This window comes from Pipistrellus kuhlii, unplaced genomic scaffold (assembly GCF_014108245.1).
Source record: "Pipistrellus kuhlii isolate mPipKuh1 unplaced genomic scaffold, mPipKuh1.p scaffold_m20_p_35, whole genome shotgun sequence".
Lineage (NCBI taxonomy): Eukaryota > Metazoa > Chordata > Mammalia > Chiroptera > Vespertilionidae > Pipistrellus > Pipistrellus kuhlii.
This window is the reverse complement of record NW_023425535.1, coordinates 2,617,482-2,631,526: the sequence shown is the minus strand read 5'-3', so window position 1 is coordinate 2,631,526 and position 14,045 is coordinate 2,617,482. Positions and strand designations below refer to the sequence as shown.

Below are 14,045 nucleotides of genomic sequence, written 5' to 3'. Positions count from 1 at the left end.
GTGCTCCCCAGTCCTGGCCACACTGGTCTCCGCAGCCCTCAGGGCAGCCACACGCTGGGCCCTGGCCCTGCCCCGCCGTCCTGTCTCTGCAGGGCCTTCTTCCAGCCCCTCATTCTCTCGATCACCCTTTAGAAAAAATACTGGGTATTTAATTTTATGTTCATTATGATTCTTTTTAACATTCTCACCCGAGGGCCTGCTGAGAGAGAGAGAGAGAGAGAGAGAGAGAGAGAGAGAGAGAGAGAGAGAGAGACAGAGAGAGAGAGACAGAGAGAGAGATATGCCCCAAGTGGGGATCGAACTCACAACCCAGGTACGTGCCCTTTGGGTACACCAGACAGTGCTCGGCCCACTGTGCCACTCGGGCCGGGCTTGACCACCTTTTAAAACTGTACCTGCAACCCTCCCATCTCCCGTTTCTGCTTTAACATTTACTTAAATTGTACTCTGGCGGTGGGAAGCAAGCTACAGCACAATAACATGAAACAAAAACTGCATGGAAAGGGAAGGCAAACACGGCTCCCAAACAGAAGACAGCACCGCGTTTCGTGTGGAAGGGCCGTGGGCGCGGTCCGGGCGGTGATGCCCTCCAGGGGTGGCCGTGCACAGTGCGCTCCGTGGGGGAAAGGATGCGGGGTGCATGTGGAATAAAGAATGCTGAGTGGAGCGGAGGGCCCGTGGGGAACCTAAAATAGCAACTGAAACACCAGCCTGGTAATGTTTACGGACAATAACCTGGACAGACACACAGGAGGCAGTGCCTCACACTAACCAGAGGCCTCGCCTGCGCCGCTGGACTCCGGCTGGACAGATGGCACTTCGCGGGAGCGGGGCCCGGGCCAGTGTGGCCCTCTGGGGGGCCAGGCCAGGGGGCCCTCTCTGGAGCCCCTGCCAGGGCTGGAGGAGAGCGGGCTCAGTGAGGGTGAGCGGTCGGTCTCCCCTCACTCTGCCTGAGTTCCCAGCTTGCACCCCCACCCTCACCCCCACTCCCATCCTCCCTACACTGGGGGCGGCTTCCCCTGGGTGCTGTACCTGCAGCCCCGCATGTCGCCTGTGTCTGTAGGGCCCCTTGGCTCCTGGAGCACACCTTGGGCAGGCACTGGGAGAACCTAGTTTACACCCCCAGCCCTGGCCTAAGCCCCTGGGTGAGGAGCCCGAACCCCTGCAGCCCAGCGTCTCATGGGAAGCCACTCAGGGGTGAAGAGGCAGATGTCACGCATCAGAGCCCGGAGTTCGGGGCGAGACCTCCCTCTGCTGGGCTTTGCTCCCAGCTCGGCCCTCCCCTTCTGTACTGCTCCCCCTTCCCCTCCCCCTCCCTGGCGTCCTCACCCAGGGTCTTCTTCAGAGAACCCCACCGCTCACACCGCCTATGGCCTTCAGAGCAGGCCCAGTAACACTGGCCTTGGGGAGCCACTGGGGCCCTGGGAGCCACGGGGCGCCTGGCCACGGCTCAGGCGGGCCTGCAGCCAGCTGGCCGCTCCCCTGGGAGGTCTGTAAGTGCTGAGGCCCGGGCGAGCAGAGTGGCTGCAGGGGCTCCAGGCAACTGATCCATCAAATCAATGGATGGTACAGCGGCGGGAAGCAGTGAGAGGCTCTCAGAGCAGAATTGATTTAGAGGGTAAGCTCAGAGGCTGAGAGATTGATTGAGAAGAGGGAGTGAGGTAATGGAAGGGGCACCAGAGGGGGCTGGACAAATGGTTTCATCAAGTTAATGCGATTTGCAGCCGCGGGCTGAGGGAGTGGCCAGGCCCAGGCTGTCCAGGGAGCGCTGTGCGCCCCGGGCTGGTCCACTGCAAGGTGCTCCTGAGGACGGCCTTTCAGATGCTCTTTAATTTGTTGCTTAGCTTCTTTGTGGGTCCCCCATCTGAGGGGAACCAGCAAGGCCGTCCTAATGGCCTCATTTTAGGGCCTGGTGGACGAAGAACAAGCGTACAGCCTGCTCCCCCAGAAGTGAAAAGTACTAATTCTAAAATAGCAGTCTAGCGGAAACTGGTTTGGCTCAGTGGATAGAGCTTCAGTCTGCGGACTGAAAGGTCCCAGGTTTGATTCCGGACATATTCCCAGTACGGGGTGTGCAGGAGGCAGCTGATCAATGACTCTCTCTCATCGATGTTTCTAGCTCTCTACCCCTCTCCCTTCCTTTCTGTAAAAAAAAAAAAAAAAAAAAAATCATCAATAAAATATATTTTAAATAAAATAGCAGTCCAAGGTAGTCTAGAAAGCTTGGGTTTTTTCATAGTGGGTATTTGAATGATTTAAAATGTTGATATAAAATGTCACATTCCACGTTGTCTTTATTGTCTGGGTCTGGGTCTGGGTCTCCTCCTGGCCCAGCCCGCCCTGCACGCCCCATGCCCTGTGCATCCCCATGCGCTGTGCATCCCCATGCCCTGTGCATCCCCATGCCCTGTGCATCCCCATGCCCTGTGCATCCCCATGCGCTGTGCATCCCCATGCCCTGCACGCCCCATGCCCTGTGCATCCCCATGCCCTGTGCATCTCCTTGCGCTGTGCATCCCATGCGCTGTGCATCCCCATGCCCTGCACGCCCCATGCCCTGTGCATCCCATGCGCTGTGCATCCCCATGCCCTGCACGCCCCATGCCCTGTGCATCCCCATGCGCTGGGCCCCCAGAGTGAACTGGACCCGCGCTCACTCATCGGGTCATGGAGCTCACGGTCTCCTGTGCTGGCACTGGGCATGGGGTGGCAGGCACAGCCCTGCCCTGGCGGAGGTGAAGGGGGAACAAAGACACCAAATACAGGAGACTCATCCAGGCAAGAAGAAGGGGAAATGGGAGCATGAAGGCATCAGCCCGACCAGACAGGGGGCTGGCAGCAGTGGGGAGGCTGGAGCGGGTGGAGGAGTGGGTGCACCATGAAAGCGGCTGGCATGTTATTTTAGCTGCAGGCCCCTGGGCACAGCACACACACTCTCGCCCCCTCCTCCTTCCGAAAAGCAGGGCATCAGTTTCCCTGTAGAAGCCGCCTCCCTGCCTGTGTGTGCAATGCGACGGTCCCCATCATCAGCCTTCAGTCTGCATCGCGGGCATTCCCAAACCCTGTTCCCCGAAGTTCCCATCACCCAGGCTTCACCTCTTTTCTGTGAAGTCCCCCCAAACACCACCAGTAAATTCAGATGCCTTTCCTTCTGTTAACTTGTCTTTTGTAAGTTTAATTCGCAGGCCTGCGTAGCCGGGGAGAGGAAACGGGCTTCCTCCTGCACTGTGGAAGGTTAGGGGAGAAGAGGGAGCCGGTGGGTTTGAGGGGTCACAGGAAGGCCTCAGGGCGAGAGTCTGGCGGCACGCCAGGGGCCATGGCTCCGGCTCTTCACCCTGACTGCCAGGACCGGGTCCCTGCCCTGAACAACCACACCCTAACGCTGTCCCCACGACCAAGGAACACCCGCTTCTCTGAGAAAGCCAAGCCGGTGGACTCCCTCTAACTACCCGCAGGCCCACGGGGTCTCTGCTGCCACAGCTCCTCAGAAGGCTGTGCCGGATCAGGGGATCAGGGCACAGACAGCTTTGGCTGAGCGCCGAGGCGTGAAGTTGCATGGAGAGGCCTCTGGGGCCTGTGTGCCCCTCACTCTTCCAGACAGCACAGGTCCCTGTGTGGCCACCCCCCGGGCACGGGCACCTGCGGGCCTGCCAGCCTGGAGCCGGCTCCCCCCGTGGTATCAGGGCTGCTGGTTTGAGGTTCCTGAAGCAGGGCCTGGCTCGGCCGCGGTGCTGCGCTCATCTGGAGCCCCCCGTGCTGCTCCATCCGTGTGCCGCCCAGGAAGGCGCTCTCGCACCCTGCGCCCTGGAAGGTCGCACAGAGTTGCACAATAGCCATGTCTCCTGTGAACGCGAGGCAGGAACCCTCAAGTCAAAGACGATGGGAAAACCAGACCCACGGACTCTGCCCCTCGGCAGGGATCTTGGTTCGGAAGAAATCTGCCCCCCGGGACCTGTCCGACCCAGGCCTGTCTCCACACCTTGAAGGTCAGAGGGCACGAGATCACAGTTCGTGCCTGTGCCCAGAGGAGTGGCAGCAGGAGCTGGAAACACAGAACAGAGGGTCCCCTTCCCCCAGGGGCGCCGCAGACAGGCCGCCGAGGTCAGGACATGGGCTCAAGGCTTGCGGCTGAGGCCCTTCCAGCCTCTGGGAGCCCAGGTTCCCAGGAGGAGTGGCAGCAGGCACAACCCCCGCGGGCTCCCCGGCCTGCAGTGCTCTGCATGAGGAAGCCGCTCCTCCTCGGACGCTGCCGGACCCTGTCCCTTGTCCGGAGCAGCTGGCCAGGTGGCGGCCTCGGCTCCGGGCAGACCAGCAGGCCACTCACTAGGAGCCTTGGGTCAGGGAGTTGACGTAATTCCATATTGGTTATAGATTTCATTTCTGCCTGCCTCCGAGCCATTAGTGTGGATCAATGCACACTCCGCTTTGGCTGAGTGATCGCTGGGGCTGTTGATGCTTCGGTGAGTTGGGCAGGTCCTGGCTGCCTTCCTGGGAGCCCAAGGCCGCCTCTGGCCCCGGTGGAGCCCAGGACAGATAACTCCATGTTCCCATCGGCAGGGACCTGGGAGAAGAGGCAGGAGGAGGGCGGAGTCCTGGGTGCCAGCACCTCTCTCCAGGGCACAAACTACCCTCCTTCCCTCCGGGTGCCCACCTGGGTGGCAGCAGTCAGGGGGCAGGCACAGTGCCGGGGCAGGGGAGCCGGCTGGCAGCCGCTGAGGGCTCTCAGCACTTGTGCTCCGAGGACGAGCCCGGAGTCCCCTCAAGCCCCCGAGGGTGGCAGGTGGGAAGCACGCACCCCACAACACCTGCTGGATATGCACCTTCCCTGACCTCAGGGCCACCCCTGCAGACACACTGCCCATGCTGCAGCCAGCGTGGCCTCTAATGCCCATCCAGCCATGCCATGCCTCACTGCGCTGCTTAACACCCGACCTGATGTGGGCTGAGCCCACCCCCCTACCACGTCCCTAGTCCCCCCACGGCCTTCCTGCATTGCAGCCACCCCCGTTTCCCAGTACGTCCTGCACGAGTATGTGCCTCGGACCTGGTCACAGGCTTTCCCTCCATGGCTTCCCCTCTGCTGCCTGGCAGGCCTGGTGCATGGGGAGGAAGCACCCAGTCGTGGCAGGAGCCTCTGGGTTTAAATCCCAGCACTGCCCTCCCTGGCCGGGTTCCCCCGGCTGGTAAGTTCTCTCTGGGACGCAGTCTCCTCACTGAAAAGTGGGGCGGCGGTGCTCTTTCTCAGTGAGGGCCTGGTCTCTTGAAGGTGGAAGGAGACTGCACACAGGCAGGTGTCATGGGACAGCACAGTGGCGGCCCCAGTGGCAGCGAGGCTGGGGAGAGGTGACGAGGGCTGGAGCAGGCAGCGCACCTGCAAAGAGGTGGGCGGAACAGCCGTGGCCTGGCACTGGCATGGGCATGCTGCGCTGGTCTCGCGTTCGGCGAACGAGTGCCAAGCCAGGGCTTTTATATGTTGGCCTTGCCAGGCCTGGCCCGGGCTCTGGGGGAGACAGTTAAGTTGTTCCAGGGGCTGTGTTTGCTCCGAAGCAGCTCCCAGAGGTCCCAGGCAGGAGCTGTGTGCCCGCTCCGGTTAAACCTCAGTCAGTGCACGGGGATTAAACTCCTCATGTGCGGGGAGGAGGCATACAGATTTTTGTCTGCATGGGGGTCAGTGTCCCAAGCCCCCCATGGTACTTAAGGGTGGACTGTATATATATATGTAAATATATATAACACAATGCTACACTATATATAATATACATAGTGTATAATATGTACCACGTCTTCTTCATCCCTCCGGCCACTGATGGACAGGTAGGTTGCTTCCAGACTTGGCCATTGTGAACAGTAATTCAGTGGACACGGGGGCACAGACGCCCTTTGTCTTCCTGTCTTCACTTCCTTCGGATGTAGAGCCAGATGTGGGATTGCTGGGCCATATGATCGTTCCATTTTTAATTTTCGGAGAAACTTCCATGCTGTTTCCCATAGTAGCTGCACCAATTTACATCCCCACCAAGAGTGGGCCAGGATTCCTTTCTGCACATCCTTGCAGACGTTTGTTATCACTTCTGTTTTTATAACAGCCATTCTAACAGGAATAAAGTGATATCTCATGTGGCTTTGATTTGCATTTCCTTGACGATTAGTGATGTTGAGCACCTTTTCATATACCTGTTGGCCATTTGTGTTTTTTCTTTTTATAATATATTTTATTGATTTTTCACAGAGGAGAAGAGAGAGGGATAGAGAGTTAGAAACATCGATGAGAGAGAATCATCGATCAGCTGCCTCTTGCACACCCCCTACCGGGGATATGCCCGCAACCAATGTACATGCCCTTGACCGGAATCGAACCCGGGACCTTTCAGTCCACAGGCGGACGCTCTATCCACTGAGCCAAACCGGTCTCGGCTGTTTTTTCTTTTTTAAAAAAAATATATTTTATTGATTTTTTACAGAGAGAAAGGGAGAGGAATAGAGAGCTAGAAACATGATCGATGAGAGAGAAACATCGATCAACTGCCTCTTGCACACCTGCTACTGGGGATGTACCCGCAACCAAGGTACATGCCCTTGACCAGAATTGAACCTGGGACCCTACAGTCCACAGGTCGATGCTCTATCCACTGAGCCAAACTGGTTAGGGCTGTAGTTTTTCTTTGAAAAAAAAAATGTCTATTCAGTTCTTCAGTCCACTTTTAAATTGGATTTTTTGAGGGGGTTATTGAATTGTATAAGTTCTTTATAGATTTTGGATAGTAACCCCTTATCAAATCTATGCTTTGCAAATATGTTCTCTGTAGGTTATCTTTTCATTTTGTTGATGACTTCCTTTGCTGAGCAGGTTTTTAGTTTGATGTAGACCCACTTGTTTATTTTTGCTTTTGTTGCCTTTGCCTTTGGTCAAATCCAAAAAATCATCACTAAGACTGAGGTCGAGAAGCTTATCCCCTATGTTTTTTCCTAGGATTTCAGGTCTTACATTCACATCTTTCATCATTGTGGGTGGATTTTTGTGTGTGGGGTAAGATAAACATCCAGCTTTACACTCTTGCATGTGGCTGCCCAGTTTCCCCAACACTCTTTATCCTCTCCCCATTGCATATTGCTGGTCCTGCTGTCATAAATTCACTGCATGGGTTTATTTCTGGGCTCTGTCTGTTTCATTGATCTGTGGGCCACAGCTCACTTTTATGCCACATCTTGATTTTCTCTTTTAAGAACTATCTGTTAATTTTTCATTATAAAAGGTGAGGATTTTATTGCTTTCACTCCCCTGTCCCCACCACACACAAGCACCCTTCTCAGCCTCCCAATATAGTTCTATTACAATTTTGGTTTGGTCAATACACAGAATACTCATTATTCATACTATGTAATTGCTGGCCCCAGTTGAGCTATGTTGTGTACTGTAGTAATTTTCCTTTCATGCATCACTGTTTGCTTTTCCTGGAGTTCATAATTGCCTTGTTTTCTTCATTTGCTTAGTTTTCCACTACATATTAATAATTCAACCTTAAATATTTCAAAAGTTGTCTAAAGCTAATCTCTATGTTCATATGTGTTGGGCATCTTCTTAAAAATATCACTGCTTATTACTCAGAATCCATGGCTCCTAGGAGCCACAGGGGGGCAGTGCACAGAGACTTGTGGCTCTCAGGAATCCCTGTGCTGGGTGAGGCAGAGAGGTCAGGCTTCAGAGTAAGAAAGCCATGAATATGAATTCCACCACTTGTTGGCAGGGCACCCATAGTTCTCCTTGCACGTCTGTTGAGATGGGACACGATGCCTCATCATAGCATAGTTATGAGAGTAAGGCCATTGGAAGTACTCTCTATCACTCAAAAAAGAAAGTCAAAGGGCTTTCTCTCCCCATTCCCAAAGTGCTGCCCAGGCTCTGCACAATCACCAAGGCTTACAAGACACTGGTACTCCTCCTAAAGGAGGGAGCTAACATTGCCATAGCTTTGCTCATCAGCACAACAATTTCCTCTAAAAGAAGGGATCTCACTTGGCTGGTGTGGCTCAGTGGTTGAGCATTAACCCATGAACTGGGAGGTTGTGGTTCCATTCCCAGTCAGGGCACATGCCCGGGTTGCAGGCTTGATCCCTAGTAGGAAGCACGCATGAGGCAGCCTATAAGTGATTTTCTCTCTCATCATTGATGTTTCTATCTATCTCTCTTTCTCCCTTCCTCTCTGAAATAAATAGACACACACACACACACACACACACACTAGTATACACACACTGAAGGGACCTCCTAATGGCAAAGGTCAACTTTATTTTAAAACTAGATTCTCAGTCATGAAATTTGTGCACTGAGGGGGAGATCCCTCAGCCCAACCAGTGCCTGCCTTCCTTCCTTCCTTCCTTCCTTCCTTCCTTCCTTCCTTCCAAATACAATATATATACTGAGTGACCACCAAGTGCCTGGCCCCTGCCCTCACAGTTCACAGTCCAGTGGAGTGGCAGACATTCACAGATAAACCCACTGAGGAGTGGACAAATGAAATTCATGCACATTCAAGGTGCATGCTGTTAAGAAGAGGAGAGCAAGGAACAGAGGAGCCAGCTGAGCCTGAGGTGTGTGGGAGGACATTTTTGGTGGCAACTAAGCTGAGAACTGGAGGGTGAGTCCAAGTTAAGGAGTGTGCATGCGTGTGTGTGTGTGTGTGTGTGTGTGTGTGTGTGTGAGAGAGAGAGAGAGAGAGAGAGAGAGAGAGAGAGAGAGAGAGAGAGAGAGGCAGAGGCATTTCAGGGAGGAAAAGTGTGTGCCAAGGCCCTGTGGTAGGAGGCTTATAAAACAGCTGAGGAACAGGCAGGCCAGTGTGCCCAGAGCGTGGAGAGTCAGGGGAGACTGGAGATCTGGTCAGTGGCTAGAACATAAGAGGGCCCTTGTGGGCCATGATAAGAGCTTTGGATTCCCAGTTGGGGTTGGAGGTGGGTGCATGGTGGATTTATATCTGAAAACATGGCTCTGGCTTTGGAGAGGAAAATAGATGGTATGGGTTGGCTGACACAGAGCCCTACTGCCTTAGTCCAGGTGAGAGATGATGCTGGCTAGGAGGATGCTGCATGAGTGACAAGAGCCATGAACCTCTATCTGGGAGGTGTTAGTGGCACCCAGGAGGCCTTCATCCCATTTGGGGGACTTCACAAACCTTTGTAGAAACAAGCCCTGTGAGAGAGGGATTTCAGAAAGGGGAGCAATCCCAGCTGGCTGGGGTAGCAGCAGGGACAGTGTTTGGGCTCTGATTGATGGCCTGGAGAGATGGGAGGAGCCAGGGCTGGGCTGAGTGAGTGAGGAGGCACATGGATGGTGTGCAGCAGGCATGTGCTTGCGGTTTCACTCCCTCCTTCACCTGGAAAACCGCACATTGCTCCCAGGAGAGCGGGCGCCTATCATATGCTTTCATTTTCCCCATCCTTAAAGACAGACCACCTCATTAGAGTGCACAGAACACACAGGTTGGTAACTAGCTCCTGTATAGGACACAAGTCCTGGCATTTTAGTAGATTTCTCCTATTTTTCTCCTGAGAAAACTGGCAGGGGCACTGCCATCTCTCCTGTCCCCACTCTGGGCATAAGGCAGGAAAGCTCAGCAGAGCAATGGCTTGTGGGATCCCGGCACCCGGAGGGCTCCCTGGAAGGGACCCTCGGATCCTGGCAGGAGCTGTGTGGGACAGGGCCAGCCACACCTGGTTTCAAATGGCCGGCCTGAATTCAGTGCGCTGACCGCCCGAATCATCACAGCATTGGTGACCAGTTTGAGCTGATGCCCACCAAGCTGGACCACTTTCCTGAAATGAATTTGAATTGTGTGATGCACAACTTACTGATTTGAACTTACTGGCCTGTTTTGAACCATTTTCAGCTGGTTTGGATGCCTCCCTGTTTTTTGAATTAGTAGGGTGTGTGTGTGTGTGTGTGTGTGTGTGTGTGTGTGTGTGTGTCTGTGTGAGTGTGTGTATGTGTGTGTGAGTGTGTGAGTGTTAGTGTGTGTGTGAGCATGTGTGTGTGAGTGTGTGTGTGTGTGAGTGTTAGTGTGTGAGCATGTGTGTGAGTATGTATGTGTATGTGTAAGAGTGTGAGTGAGTGTGTGTGTGAGTGTGTTGACACCTGTCTCTACTTCTTGGAAGTTGAGCTCAGCCAGGACACAACAGTTGACCAAACGTAGTTCTATATGCAGGAAGAGACAGTAGGGTCTCCCCTGGCGGTTCTCAATCCTGGCAAAGGATTGAGAAAGAAATGAGAGGATGGGACCTGCTCCTGGGGACCTGCCAGGAGCTGACAGGGAGGAGTCCCCGGGAAGGCCTGTCTGTAGAGCAGCCTTTGCCAGACTCCAGAGCTCCTGAGCGGGCTGGCCTGCTGGTACTAATTTCCCGGAAGAGACCCAGGCTTTCTCACACAGCGGCCCGGGCGCTTGCTGTGGCATAGTCTGGGAGTGTATTTGGAATATGTACATTCTGCACAGTCTGGGCAAGGCCTGTCTGGATACCAGGGGCTGAGAATCGTGTCTTCCTGTGTTCACAGTAACACGTATCCTGCTCAGTTCCTAAAAGGTTGGAATGTGTCTTGATGGGGAGGATGCTGCCTGAGTGACGCATGAGGAGTCTCTTCCGTATCAGAGCCCACATTTTTCAAGGCACATGTATCTAATGATCTCCATTTCTCACAACTGTCCCCAGGGAGAATCCCTAACGAACTGTGAGCCTGCCCCTGGCTGTGTCTTAGCCTCTGGCTATGTCTGCTGCCCCCTCCTGCCCCGCTCCGCCTCCTGGCCCAGTGCGCCCTGTCCTCCCGTGCCACATGCCTAGAACGTGGTTTCCACCCTCCATCACCCTGTGCCTAGGCAGGCGCCCATCATCCCTCAGCTTACAGCTCAAGCACCCTCACTTCCTCTGGACGCACCACTTATAGTCTGTGCTCTTAGAATGCTTCTTGTCATGGTTTATGGTCACAGGTTTTTGTGGGTGATTGCTATTAAGGCCTGGTGACTAGCACCATAGATTTCACCTTTAACATTTCTTGTCAGTAATGTCATCTAGTAGAAGGTTTCTCAGCACCAGCTCTATTGACATTTCGGACCAGATAATCTTTGTCGTGGGCCACCCTCTGCATTGTGGGGTGTTTAGCGGCATCCATGGCCTCTACTGACTAGATGCCAGGAGCACCCCTCAGTCGGAACAACCAAGACCGCCTCCAGACAGTGTCACGCGTCTCCTGGGGGCAAAATCACTCTCGGCTGAGAAGCGCTGACCGAGAACAGTCGCCCATAGGAAGTTTGGGTTGTCAGAGGCAGGTTCCCGAGAGCCCTGGGCTGAGGCGCTGACCGCCTGGCCCTGCACTGGCCAGCAGCATACACCGTGAGCCAGTGTGTAGTTCTAGCAGTTACATTAAAAGAAACTAATGAAACAGGTGAAAAGAATGTTAATAATGTATTTCATTGAACCCAGTATAGCCAAATACTGTCATTTTAGCATGTTACCAATAATTATTAATGAGATACTTGCACTCTGTTCTTCCTGACAATCATCAAAATCCAGTGTGTATTTTCTTAATCTGGACAAGCCAGGTGGGGCACGTGGATTAGCCACCTGTGGGGAGGGAGGTGGGCCCCGCTCTCTCCCGCTGGGTCGCCCCGGATTGCACCCGGCCTCAGCAGAGCCACGCACAGCCCTCCTGTTCCACGGGGCTCACAGGTTACACTCCATCCGTGCACCCCACCGGCGCGGTTCTATGGCTCTCACTACTTGTTGGGGGGCCAGACTCCCCCAGTGTCCAGGTGCCTGGGACAGGCTATTGAGATGGGCGTGCTGCCTGCACATTCACGGGAGGTGGAGGGTCCCCGCCTCCCACACGGGTGAGTCTCACTCTGTTCCCAGCTCCCCAGGCAGCGGCCTCACCCACCTCCAAACCACCCTCACGTTCTCTGCTCACAGGAGGCTCACCCTCCGCAGACTGGCCACCTGGGAAGACACACACTGTTTTCCTATGAGACAGAGGTTCTCATCTAAGACGACGCCGCCGGAGCCGAGCGGGTGCTGCCCAGAAAGCTGGCTCTGGCTCTGGGACTGGTCCCCAGCCCCCAGGCCGCTCTGTAGGGACACAGGGTGCAAGACTCTCCCACCCCCTGTCCCTTCCTGTCTGTCCCACTTCCTCCACCCCACAGCGCCCTGTCTCCAGGCCTCCCAGCTGTCTGGGAGTCCTGAGGGGACCCCCTACCCCACCATCTGAGGAACTGCTTCCCCGCCCAGCCCTGGCCACTCCCACAGGCTCTGCCTATCTGACCAGCTTTCTCAGAAGCCGGGCACCGCCTCCCTGGGGGCCACTGTTAGTTGGCTGCTGGGACAAATCTTGAGAATTGGGATTTATTTCCCTTTTGGTAAAGGAACAGTTTCCCCAAAGTTGTTGCCTGGTCACACTGGGCGACCCCAGGACTCAGTAAGACACAGAGGACGGGTGAAGCTGCACAGCCACTGAGGCACTGTGACAGCCACTGCCCTGCAGTCTCAGGTCTGACTGCCCTCACCCTTCCCTCACCCCAGTCCCTGACCCCGGTCCCTCACCCTGGTCCCTGACCCCGGACCCTCCCCCGGTCCCTCACCCCAGTCCCTGACCCCGGTCCCTCACCCTGGTCGTTCACCCCGGTCCCTCGCCCTGGTCCCTGACCCCGGTCCTTCACCTCGGTCCCTCACCCTGGTCCCTGACCCCGGACCCTCCCCCGGTCCCTCACCCTGGTCCCTGACCCCCGTCCCTCACCCTGGTCCCTCACCCCAGTCCCTGACCCCGGTCCCTCACCCCAGTCCCTGACCCCGGTCCCTCACCCTGGTCCCTGACCCCGGTCCTTCACCTCGGTCCCTTGCCCGGCCTCCGTCTGCAGCCCAGCAGCCAGCCGAGTGACCACACATTCACGGAGACTCAGGCACCCGGTGCCCAGACCCGCCCCGCCCCGCCCCAGGAAGCGGGACTTACCCCTCCTGGCCTGCCTGACCTTTGGGCTCAGCATGCTCCTGCCGCCCCCAGGCCAGAGCCGCTGGGTCAGTCATGCTGTCATCACTTCCCGTTTCTCTGGCTCTCGCCCAGGTGCCCCTCATGCCCCGCAAGAGCCCTATGGCCACGGCGCCGGCAGCGAGGCTCGCTGGGCTCCATCCCCGCTGCGGACCGCAGGCTTCCAGGGCTGCAGCAGCCTCCATGCATTATTTATCCCTCCCGCTCAACTCCGTCCCGGGAGCCTCAGGAAGTTCAGCATCCTCTGCCAATCCTCCCCTGGAGCCCGGGCACCCGCGGCAGAGGGCACGGAGCTGAGCCCCTTGGGCAGCGGGCAGCGGGCGGGGCACAGGCGGGTCCGCAGGGAGGACCAGCGCTGGCGAGGCATCCTGGGCGGCTGGGCGGTGCGGGGCTCGGACCCGCCCTCGGCGCTGGGAGGGCTCTGGGGCTGCGGATGCTGGAGGCGGCAGGGAAACCTCCTACTGCGGCGCCAAGCCCCTGCTGCCTGCCGGGGTCAGGCTGCGGGGAGAGGATGTGGAGGTGGGAGGGTGCTCTTGGGGAGAGATTGGCCCGGACCCCTGCAGGAGCCCGTCCAATGGAACCTGCAAAGCCCCGCATTTCCTGCCAGGAGTGCCCAGGAGGCTGGGGAGGAGCGCACTTCCACCTGTTCATTCAGAGACAGGTGTGACCTGCAGTGTCCAGGTGCCCTGGGGCCTGGCCATAGGGGAGGTGCCATAGGGACAGGACCTGTCTCTGCTGGCTTAGTAAGGGGCCTGGATAAGGAGGGCGAGGACGCAGGTCCTAGGATCTGGGCGGGTCCCTGAGGAGTGGCTCTCTCCTTGGGGTGCCTGTTTAACACCAGCATAACTCCAGCGCTATAGTGGGGGTTCCCTCAATGTCCTAAAAGTTGCCCAAGAATGCAATCTCAGCAATCACTGTCATTCATTCGGCACCTGCTCTGTGTCCAGCAATGAAGTGGTGCTTCGTATTCAATATCTCAGATAATTCCTGAACTCCTGAGGCAGATGCTGCTGTCCTGGCCTTTCAG

General features: G+C 56.1%; 1 protein-coding gene across 4 annotated transcripts in view; it reads right to left on the bottom strand.

Annotated features, from left to right (window-relative positions):
• Positions 1-14,045, bottom strand: part of ARHGAP22 (Rho GTPase activating protein 22) — a 135,678-nt gene that overhangs the window by 102,533 nt on the left and 19,100 nt on the right. Inside the window, exon 1 of one of the 4 annotated variants that reach the window (XM_045570688.1) lies at positions 12,983-13,207. The exons of the other annotated variants lie outside the window; for them this stretch is intronic. Coding sequence (XP_045426644.1) covers positions 12,983-13,016 — 34 coding nt within the window. The 5' untranslated portion in view covers positions 13,017-13,207. Of the gene's footprint in view, positions 1-12,982; positions 13,208-14,045 lie in introns of those variants that run through there. 4 annotated transcript variants of the gene reach the window in all.